At 36.5% G+C, this 12,252-nt stretch overlaps 1 protein-coding gene across 1 annotated transcript in view; it reads right to left on the reverse strand.

The window, feature by feature from the left end:
• LOC119631423 (serine protease nudel) overlaps window positions 1-7,611 on the reverse strand; it is a 21,291-nt gene extending 13,680 nt beyond the window's left edge. The window contains 9 exon segments of the mRNA XM_038023603.1: window positions 1-656; window positions 733-1,066; window positions 1,134-1,631; window positions 1,686-2,098; window positions 2,598-2,677; window positions 2,742-3,135; window positions 3,202-4,656; window positions 4,718-4,858; window positions 7,248-7,611. The exon segment at window positions 1-656 is cut by the window's left edge and continues 5 nt beyond it. Of these exon segments, the coding sequence (XP_037879531.1) occupies window positions 1-656; window positions 733-1,066; window positions 1,134-1,631; window positions 1,686-2,098; window positions 2,598-2,677; window positions 2,742-3,135; window positions 3,202-4,656; window positions 4,718-4,858; window positions 7,248-7,314 (4,038 nt within the window). The 5' untranslated portion in view covers window positions 7,315-7,611.
• Window positions 7,612-12,252: the final 4,641 nt, after the last annotated feature.

The following is a 12,252-nucleotide window of genomic DNA, read 5'->3' on the forward strand; positions in this document are numbered from 1 at the left end:
TATAATCGCCGATAAATTGAGAGAATTCTCCGGCATTTCTGATGTCGCTGATATTGTTATATCATATTCCTCTATTGTTGTAATACTTGTATTTTCTTTTAAATGTTCTTCCTTTAGCTTAATAGTTTCGTTTTGAGGTGTACTGATGACAGATCTTTCCTCATTCTCGAAATAATAATCGCTTACAGTGAAATTATTACTTCTTCGATCTCCCAAGCTTGGTGTGAGATTATAAGAACATCCCAATTCATCATCCGCCTTTAAACAATCAACGTAGCGATCACAACGTCTTCTTTGAGATAAGCATCGTTTATTATCTTCAATGCATACATAACCAGGACAAATTTTTTTAGGCTGTAACAAGGGCTTGTGTACAGAATTTATCACACTTTTCATCCAGTTCACGTACAAAGCTACTCGTGTGTAAGCGCCAAATTCACTTGGCCGCGCACAGCCATTTCCATGGCTAACAACGCCGGCCAAGTACCATTCGCTCGGATTGCTAGCACTGCGACAGAACAAAGGGCCACCCGAATCACCTTGACAAGCATCTCGACCCCCGTCAGGATCACCAGCACATATGACCCTAGCCACCTGATCATCTTGGCGCGGGCATTCTCCCCGTATGGGTACAATTACTTGACGTAACAAGTCGCCTATTATTTTCAAAATAAAAAAAAAAGTTATTAAAGTTTCCTCCCTTCATGCTCATTTGCACAGAATGCAACTCACTTCCGGGACCTCTTTCCCTAATAGCCCCCCAACCAACTATTGTGCACAATGTATCCTCCTCAGGACCCCACATCCAATTCTTGTTGTTTGCCGTTCTGTCCACACCAGGCAAGCATATCGGTTTAACCCAACGATTAAACTGGAAGGGTGCTGCTAAACGCAGCAACGCGATATCATTGCTCATTGTGAAACGTTCGTAGTGCTGATGTACAAAGACATCTAAAACGGGTCTTATTTGCGTAGCTATAGAAGCACTTGAAAGCCTTAAGACCCCGGCCTTGATTTCGTAATAATATCTGTGAAAGTTTACAACACAGTGTGCAGCAGTAATAATCTATATTAAATGAAAGAAATCAGTTTCTGTTGGATTACTTCAAGGCAATAGCCAACGTCAAACTTACCCAATTAGCGGAATATATAGAACCGCCGCAATGAAAGTCACCATTTCTGAAAATGGCTACAATGAAAGGCCATTCCATTGGCGCGCTCAAACTTCCGCCCACTATGCGTTCATCGCCGTCCTTTACTAAACGTTTTTTATGATACGTTTGCGATGTAGGATTTTTTTTGGAGTCTCGCAAAGACACACTTTTAAAGCGTTGCTTCACAACACCGCATTGTGGTAGATTACATATTACGTATGTCGCTTGATCGATCAGCGTGTCGTGGCTGTTACGCTTTTGACATGAACGAGAAAAACGTGACTGTCCCGGCCAGATAAGCTCTATAAACGGACCAGGCAGAGATATAGCCCGAAAACTAATACTTGGCGTGCCGACGTGACCGCCTTCGTTTTCACAAGCCTCCCTAGCCCATTGTCCAGCATTATTACATACCGGATACCATCGACCACGATAATTTCGATGTAAATAACCTTCCGAGAAGGACACGGGTCTCGTCTTGAGAAATACAAAATTGACGTAGTTTTAATTTGCATTTTCTAAAACTCTTACCGTATGATGGTGTTTGCCTGTGTTATCAATAATTATACTACAATCCATTTCATCTTTTCCATTTAAACAATTGCTAAACCCATCACATTTCTCTAGATTACTAAAACACATTGAAATAGTGGATCTATTATTGAGTTCGTATTCTAGTCGAGTGCCATAACATGAATGCATATATTTATCGCAACCGAAGCAACCGATTTCATCCTCATTCATTGGACAATCGGAATAACCATCGCACACGCGATTCTCGCTCATACGCTGGCGACAAGAACAAGACATTTCATCACTGCCATTCGAACAGTCAATTTTGCCATCACACCACGCATGTTTTTCGACGCACTCACTGGTACCAAAGCAGGGAACCTGGTCAGGAAGTGTGCATGCCGATTGGGATTGGATTCCACGTGAATAAGCTGAGGTTTTGAAATAAAAACATAATAGGAACAAGTACAAAATGTGTTTGCTTAGAACAAATTTTTGATACCCATCACCTTAGACTAATAAATAAAAATGATGGAAAATACATTGTTAATTGTAACTGTATCAGCTGGGTGATCAGAAGCGTTTTCACATTAATCTCACTATGACCCACGTTTTGTAGTAATATCTACTACAGATGATGCAAGCTATATATTCTTATATATTGTGCATGTGGTTGTCGTTAGATTCGGATCATTTTTTAACAAATATTCAAGATCGCAGTAGTCCTAACAATAGACGACATGCCAACTGACGGATAGAAGCACTGACTGAAACTACTAAATCAAGTTTGTATCATATGTTGATCGAGAATAAATATACTTTGTAGGATTTTGGAAGGGTATTTTTGCATGTTTCTAACGGAAGGGAAAATTCTAGTGGTTTTAAAGAACGAAATAAAATCTTAATCCAAATACATTAGAACACTTTTACCCATGTCATATGCAGCAGTTACAACGGCACTATGAGAGTCATTCCCAGTTTGTTGTTCGTTAAATTGGAAATCCGGTTCACTAGCAAATGAAATTTAGTTAATTGGACAAAAGCTATAGAGCGTCAATAGAAATGTGACCTTACACCGATGCTGTACTGCCTTCGTAACTCGTGTAATAGTCGTTGGGATAGGGGCGGGGGACAACACCACTATTTCCTATAGGACGGTGGTTTAATGACTCCAAATGGAGAGGTGAAGTACAGGAGCATATAAGCGGTACATCTAATAACGTTGACTGCGGCTTGAATAAAATATGAGCTGCAGTTTGTTTCATTTGCCCAGCATCTAGAATATCAAGCATGGGTCCGCGACTTGTGAATGAAGCGTTTAAAACTGTCCCATCGGTGGTTGATTCACCAGCAGGCACAACCTTTACCTGTTGCAGTACTTGTGATTGCGACGACGTATCACTATGAGACATAGCGCCACGATTATGTTTTGTCATATGCTCGCAGAGAGTTCTCAACTGCTCGTCGACTAGCAATTAAAAGAAATTTTATTCTGAATAGCTATTTAAAAAATATATGTTTTGTCAGATTATACCTGTCAGCCCATATGGATTAATCGGATTTACATGTGGTTCAAATTTGATATAGTTTTTGTTATCACCAACGGACTCTACAATATCAAGATGATTGGGGGAAGAAGCTGGATGATTAGAATAATTGGACAACACTTCAATTTGTTGCTCTTTCTTCTGATTATGATATTCCGGCTCGCTAATGAAACCGGCAATATTCGATTGTGCGTAAGAGTGTCCGCACTTGTCACCTTGACAGAGTCTCAATGTTTCTTTTTGCTTTTTTTCAGAATTTTCAAGTTCAGCACTATTCACGTCACTGTCTATAATCCAACTATATTTAATAGGTTCCACATTAGCAGGAAAATTGTTCGATACAGTCGTTATTTCAATGTCGGAATTATTGTAGGTCTCATTAAGATTTTCCGGATTCTGTCCACCATCAACTGCGCAATTGTCTAATTTGATCCCTAACTTTTTATCTAATAGACATTCAACGGTGGTTTCAATAATATTTTCACTTTCACTTGCAGAGTCCTCCAAGGCAGACTTCGTGCTCGTCGTCAATTGAGATGAAAATTCCGATGCTATCAAACTTACTTGACTATTGTAACCCTCCAATACCTCTAAGACCGAAGTAGAATTTAATGTGGAACTTGCGATTGAATCACTATTTAAGAGAACAATTTTATCAGTTTCATTTGAAGTAGTCGTCGTAGAAGGAAATGAGGATCCCAAACTTTCAGATTTAGCTTCCAAGTTGCTTTGGAAGCTGTTTAATATTTCGGTAGTTACGCCATCCACAATTTGATCATGAACAATAGCGACAGTAGCTGTAGATATGTTCTGTCGTGTAATTTCAGGTAAAAATGCAAATTCCTCCGAACTTGTATCGTCTGAACCATCCAAAATCCAACTGATTTTAGTGGATTTTATTTTTTCTGCATTTATAAGATTTTTACTTGAATGATTGCTGCTAAGAATTGAGCTGGTACTAACTGTGCCTTCTGTGCCGTCCATAGATGTTAAATCCATAGTAATATCATTTCCGTGAACATTTTGTTCTTTTGATTCCTCCGCCGAGTCGGAATGCTGTTTCAACAATAATTCGCTATCTCTGATTATAGTTTTCATTTTCTCCATTTGCTTACTAATCTCTTTTGCCAGTTTATCCATTTTCCCGAAGAGAACCGTGCAGTTCTTATGGTCACTGGACTCCTTTTTACATCGAATATATTCGTTCTCCAATTTCTTAATAGACAGTTTCGCCCTTTTATCCCTCATAGCAGGGAGGTTTCCTAACTCTAGATTAGTTCGCCGAACTTTTACGGGATCCAATCTGTCCAGTAGCTCTCTTTTGTGTCTTTCTTCCTTATACTGATATCCTTTGCCCTTTAAATTTCCATCTTTCCACTTAACTTTTTCGAAGCGATTGTCCTCCTCATCGTTGTCATAAACAACCAATACAGCGCGATCGTCTAATCCAAACATAAGTACATTTTAAACCACCGATTTTTAATACCTTTCTTGTTTACGTACTTAGCCTTTCATATGCAAAACCATTGAAAATAGTAATCGTCATCAGCACTAGGAAAATAGCAACGAACAAAATTATCGTCTTCCTACCCATTAAGCGATTAAGCGATTTAAGTTTGGATTGTCGAAGTGGGTTTTCCAATTCTGAAAAGATAATGCATTTCACATTTAATATGAAGCAATTTTCTTCTTTTTCTTCTTCTATTCAGCAAATCAATAACTGAAAATTAGCTGAGATATGTAAAAAAGGCCCAATGTGAACATAGAGTTCTTTGCGTAAATCTTAGCAAAGCTACGGTTAGATTTGGTGTATAATTATTATTATTTATTTATTTTATTATTTCTTTGTAATTCGTACTAAAAATTATATTTGATTAATGTCTGTCTAATTAATAAATGTTATATGTCCGCCACATAATTTTTTAAAATTTTTATTAAAATGTCCGCATTACTCGTCCGCAACGTACGATAGAACAGTGAGGGTTAAATGTAAGAAGTGCATGAATATAAAGCGTCTTGTGAAAGAACTGATACATGCGAGAGTAAAGAAAGTGAAAAAGAGGATAGATTGTTAATTTGGCTGCAAACGCTTACATATCTTGATGACGTGATTTAAAAAAAGAAAAGTTTGCGAAGTAAGCGGCTAAATTGTGAGAACGCAAAATGTCAAGAATTCCGCGGCCAGGAAGACGGCATATACTCGATTGCGAAGAATATAATTAGAATGTTGTTAAATTCCTTAAGTAGAATTAATTAGTTTTCCATGTTCAACATCTTGGAATGATTATTACGATTACCATCTGTGCCCGGAGACGAGTCTTTTGAGAGACTAATGCCTTTATCGAGTTCAGAGTGAGATATGTCATTTAAGAAAAAATTATCACGTTCTTCACCAAGCAATACAGACGGGGTTTATTGAACCAGAAGGTCCAGCGAACTTGTCACAAAACGCGTTAAAATGTGGATATAAAACAGTGGAGAAAGTGATACCTCTAAAAATGCTCACAGTACATCAAAGATCTGAGAATATATGTGTATTCCTTTCTAACATAGGCTAAACATTTGAAAGTTGTTCTAGAAGCAGATCTTTTATATTTATTTACAACGAGCCTAAGTTTGGCAACGATTCGATTGCATGAGTTATTACGGGTAATAGGGATGCAAATAAAGACCAATTTCAATTAAACAATGAGAACTACGTAAGCTATCATTAAGCGTACTCCAGGTACTCAGAGAACTAAGACCACCATAATGAGAGGAGTTCCAGATACGATCAAATCTTACTACGTTATAATTTTTAATACAAAATGGATCATGAGGCTTAAGAAATGTTCGGAAGGACAAGCCACGGAGATGTCATTACAATAAAAATATCGTTCAAGTTGTTTGGATTTGCTACGGACGCTCGTGCAATTGAGTTGAGCTACTTTCATTATTGAAAGAGTGAGAACTAGAGTTCGAATCAGAAGAGGATCTTTGATTAAGAATGATCTTATGAAGATCGCGAGAGAAACGTGTGGCAGAGGTTAGTTTAGAGGAGGGCTTGACACTATGTAAGTTGAGGAACTTTAAATAGGTTTGCGGAATTGCTTTCTAGCAATCAATAATCATTTCGTGATCAGGAGAAAGATTGTCTGTAATTGGTGTCACGATCTCAGGACTTAGAGACTTTGTATTGGAAGAGGAGATGATGATTTCAATATTTACCGTCTTTTTAATTAGAACCAAGACAGAAGGCTCAGTATTGGGTCGCTTGAATGTCGATTGTGAATACGATGAAGACAATTTAGGGAATCTCTCTAAAGAAATTGAAAAATTATTGTTTAGGTGAGCGTAAGTACTTCGAGGGAAAATGTAAATTTGAGACTTCAGACGATCCGCTGCATCTTTTTTGAACTTTGCAATTTTTTTATAAGAAGGACAGGTTTTCGAATTTGATGAATATTCACCCTTACAGATTGAGGACAAGCCGAGGAGCACTCGTGACTGACGCTACATGAAGCATACGCCAAAGCGACCTTTGACGCGTACGGACTCTGTCTGTGTGACCGAAAAGCCAATATGGCACTGTAGAATTGATTCAACATAAGGTTTAATTGGGAAATTAATACCTTCTGAACAAATATGGGAGGGTAACGCATTCCCCGAAAAGCTTAGGTGGCCTGTGTCGAAAGGCACACGAGAATTGGAGTCACTATCGACTTTGTTGAAACGCATGACTTCCGCAACTTTGTAGAAATTAGTTCCGAATTTGAGTGATCTTTTAGGACAGGCCGTGGAGTAAATTTCGAGTTCACTGAAATTCGAGGGAATGGAAGCAACTCCACAAATTTCACAAAATTAAGATATAAGTATTGTTAAGCGAAGCGCGGCAATAGAATTTGCGCGTAACCGCGCCAGATGTGACCACTTTTATTTTTTTCAGTCGAAACAAGTAAAATCTCTTTATTAGGGAACTCATGGTACAAACTTAGTCCGAATTCGATTATTCGTAAGGAAGGTTTTCTAGCTTGAATAAACGAGAATTACTCACTTCTGGTCTTGGGGATTTTAATGTCCCTGCTTTCGAGAGAGATAGAGCGGCCTTTTGGTTCAGCCATATTTCGCAGATTGAGTTTATAGACGCCGAGATAATAAACAGCCAAATTAAGAAAACTTGAAGTATGGAGCCAAAGTGTATGACGATGTACTTTGAGTGAGATAAATTCTTCGACGGGTGGTAGCGCTCTTTCTTTTCTATTTTATTGAATTTTTTTTTTTAATTTTGTATTCAACAATATTCAAAAAAATCATATAAGAGCACAATTAGAATAATTAATTTCCGATTCACGGATCAATTTTTTTTTTCTTTCTTGTTTGAATGTTGAGTTTATGTGAACTAAGCCAATGAGACGTGTGGCTTATATGTCCAGATTATGAAATGTAATGATTATCTGTATATATATATATATATATATATATAGGCATGTTAAGTGTATTAGTAGATTGCGAAGGTTTATATGATGACGTAAGAAAAAGATTGCAATCTTTGGCTGAAATAAGATTGTGTTAGAGATAAATTCGGCGAAAAGTAACGATAGGTTAAAAAAACAAGTTTGCTTTTCCAATAAAGCAAGTTAGTTCCTCAAGATGAGGCCATTGTATAAACTGAATAGGGTTAATTGACCTACTAATATTATCCAACTTGTGACATCTGAAAATGAGATATTCAGCAGATTCGCTAGTAATGCAAACTTTACAAATATCATTTGATAAGGGACGAATCATTTTTAAATATACTTTATGATCATAAGTGGCCACTCAGGGGTCTGCAAAGTATTTTGATCTCCTAGAAATCGAAAACCATATCTGATAGGGATCTAAAATTAAAAATAGGATTTAGTTTATTGAGAAGGTGGTTAATTTTGGCGCGCAAAATTGCTTCATTGGGAGCATATGCTCCCGAAAGATGGCCAAAATTGTGCTATCAAATGAAAAATATAAAAGTCCCAGTAACCTGTTACCCATGAAAGGCGGCAGTCCCTAATTTGAGTGTCATATAACCTCTTATGTATTTGCATTGGGCATTGATTATCTATATATTTCTTTTATTTATTAAACAACAGAGCTGATTTGCTGTCTCAAAACCTAACGAATTTCCTATAATCATTCGTTGCAGCTACCATTGCAGCATGTCTAACAGCAAGCCATTCAATAAATGCGAAGAAGACTCCCCTAGCGCTCTTGACTTTTCGGATAAATATTTCGCTGCTGAGTAGCTGGACACGTTAGGCCTGCCCGACCTATCAATGGCATATATATATCATAGCTATTGTTGTTGTAATAATTTCGGCGTACAGCTTAGATATCGATTGAACGATGCTCATGAGGACTGTACATTTATTGTTAACAAAACTCCAGAGAGGGATTGAGTTTATCTTATCACAAATATGGCGGAGTTTTTTCGCAGCAAAATATCTAGCTAGCATGAGATGTAACTTGTTGGAATGAAATGAAAGGAATCTTTATCCTAGTTAGCTGCGCTTTCAGACACACCGCACTCACAAAAAATAATGTGGAGGATATGTTGAGGAATTGAGGGTGTTAGTTCAGTATACAGCACTTTGCTTTTTTTATATTTTCGAATGTCTGCAGTCTTTCTGTATATATTTCGGGAAAATTGCCAGATGTATGTGAAATTGAGATCCTAGACCGGAATAATGCTCTGTACACTGTCAGAGCTTTTTACAAGGCAATCACGCAGCCCTAGCTCAATTCGATTTGGAACGATGCGTTCATGATCCTTCCACAATTAACAAGCAAGCTAAAATTGATGAATTTTTTATACGCATCACCATTATCCTAAAAATAACACAAACAAAAAGAAAAGAACTAAATTTTGATGCTCTCTAACATCGGGTGCTGTACATGTGCTGTACTTTATGTGTACCAAACAAAAAAAATTCGGAAGAATGTTCTCACGAAATTTGCTGATTAGACATTTAGGTGTTGTAGGCGTGTCATTTGACCGGTTTAGATCATTATAAATACCTTTGGCAAATTTGAAGTCAATAGTTTCGTTTTTGAGGCCAAGAATATGTTTCTAACACAACATTGCACCAACGGACAGATGGACAAGCTTAATTCAATTCAAAATATTATACTGCCCAGCAACATATATATATATATACTTTGTGAGTTTTGACAAAATGAATATATCTCTCATCCTTCGGTGATGGCTATAACAACCAATAGGTTACAAACCGTCAACTGAGATTCGATAGAAATGCATGTATAAATCTCAAGTAAAAAAAATCCACAAATAAAGAAGGAAAAAAACGCGAGCGTAATCATACAATTCCGTACGAGATTGGGGATAATTTAGCACAAATGCACTGAGTCGCTTTAATCGTGCCCCTTGTACACATAAAATTGTTGATGTTGTTATTGAAATTCTTACAATCGTATCAATTAATATTTGTGACATCAACTGCTCCTTAAGATGCGCGTGTCAAGTTTATAAATACGCTGAAGTATGAAAACGCAGATATTGACCAGACATTGATCAAAAATGCAAAGCAATTACTTTGCAGAGCGGCCTAAAGATCAGTGGTCGGAAAGCGGCCACGTAATGTCAAGTACATGCTTTCAGGCATTCGTAATACCTTAACGCTCATATAATATATGCCCTTGGGTGGTAGTAGATGGCATCCAAGTCTCACGCTTCTTGGCGTTCGTTTTCCTACCATGAGAACGATAACGATTCGATTTTTGGTTTTTGTTTCTATTTGCGTTTTTTTTCACTAAGGAATTTTCTATTTCTATAATAAGTTATTACAATATTTTCATTAAAATTCATTGAAAATAAACCAATAAAACCAAACACTATTTTCCATGTTTTCCATATAGAAATTTTGAAGAAAGAAATTATTGCAAAGAATTAAACACCTTTGTCTTCTCTTGCCGCATTCAATTTTGTGAACATTTTCAATTTTATTCCGTTTTTTTTTTTTTTTTTTTTTTTTAAAAAAAACGGCGGGAACACTTTTAAAATAAAGAATATTTTTTTTCTTTTTTTTTTAATTATATTTCATTAACACTTCAAAAAACAAAATTCCAATGGGATCTTTAATGAAAACGTTTTACAAAACAAAAGAAAAACTTGAAATCTGTGCCGTTGCGCTATTAAAATGAATCGCCGTAAGCCCGATAAGTCAAATGCATTTGTTCGCTAAAATTTGCAAACTTTTAAAGCATTCTGGAAGAGAAATGCCAAGACATGTTGCAATCAAAGCAAGCAATTTTTAATTGCAACACAAACGAAATATATGTTAACCCAATTAATATCGAAACTGTATTGCTGTGGTAAGCGATTTTCGTTTAATTTAAAGTAATAATAATGTAAAATGTGAATGCAAATTTACGCATATGTATGCTGAAAACTTTATCTTTCCATGGAATATATGCATTTATATATATATGTATATATTTATATATGAACAATATGATGATTCGATATATTGGAGAAATCAGAAAATTTCTATTGGGACAAATCGATGTATATTATATATTATTGCATACATGAGCTAAATGGCGTCAGATAATGGTCGTTCAACACAAGATCTTGTTACGTTTCTTTTAATTACTCTTGAAACCATTACTAAGCTTTCAATGTTATTTGCCTCTCCATCTTGCCGATAAAAAGTTGAACCTTTTCTCAAAAAGTGACAAGCTCTTATCACACAGACACTCTTCAATATCAGGCAATTCGGATAGGCATTATCGTAAAGTTAGATCGTAAGATAGAATCCTCCTTTATTTGACAGTTTGTTGTGGTCACAGTGTCTATTTTACGAGTCTATTATGCTTTTATTACGAATATATTTGATGTAAATGAAATCAGTTTAAAAACAAAGGTAAACACTGGTAGTGGGGCATGGTCTATGAACTTATCAAACTAAGATGATAAAAGGAAAGTACTCGAAAGAGTAGTCCGCGCTATGCGAAAAATGTTTAATAGAGTTCGTTCGTGGAGCAAAACATGTCAATGCACAATATTTGATCAACTTATGGCGGTTGGGTTGCACGCAAGGAAACAAGATGGACGGACAGACCAACAAACAGGCCAGCGTAGATCGAATTAAAAAAATTATTCTAAGCTGATCGGTCTAATAAAGATCCCTCTGGATATTGATTTTTGCGTATATCTACGCAAATTTAAGAAATCTTTGTAGCATAATTTGGGCGAGTAAGGTATCTTTCATACAAAATACGTCTTCTATTCTTTTCATTGTCAGCTTTTCATAATATGTATTCATTATTTTCCTCCTGTAAAGCACACACATACTTACTTTCTCATCTGAATAATAACAATAGTCCAATTTTTGGGTAATTATTTTTCGCTCCTTTTGAAAACACAAAGATGAAAGATGAAAGATTAAATAGAATTGAAATTTTTTAGATAGTCGGAGGAGAAAATGATAGAAAAAATTGTTTTGCGTGACTGCATTAGCTTACAAGCGACATCCTGCGCAGAGTCCAGATCGTAGTATTGATGATGACATTTATCGGTGTTCATAACGTCAAATTTGATGACGTGAAAAAACTGCGTCGCATGTGAATCAATGACAATAGTTCGGGACAGCATTAATTCGCCGCAGAAGATAATTGGGAAAATGATTACTGCGGCTAGCAATTCGGCTGTCGCGACCTCCTCAATTTTGAAAGTTTTTAACTAGATGACGATTGTCATCGTTTGGATTACTACCTTCATGGTAGCGGCAATAGAAAGTTCTGCTAAGTTTCCAGGTCACCTTGATCCATCGATTTTTGTAAAAATATTATATCCATCACTGTCCGTGTCGACTAAATTCTTGCAAATATATATGATCGTATGTGCTTAATACATTCGAAAAAGGCAGATATGATCTGCTTCGACCGTAAACGAACTATTATCTCAGATCACAATCTCTCTTAGATAGTATATGGATACGTTTTACAGATAGGAGAGGTTGTTTCTTTCGTTGGATATATGGAATGTGAGGGGAAGACGGAAATGA

The sequence above is a fragment of the Glossina fuscipes genome, unplaced genomic scaffold (genome assembly GCF_014805625.2).
Source record: "Glossina fuscipes isolate IAEA_lab_2018 unplaced genomic scaffold, Yale_Gfus_2 1, whole genome shotgun sequence".
Lineage (NCBI taxonomy): Eukaryota > Metazoa > Arthropoda > Insecta > Diptera > Glossinidae > Glossina > Glossina fuscipes.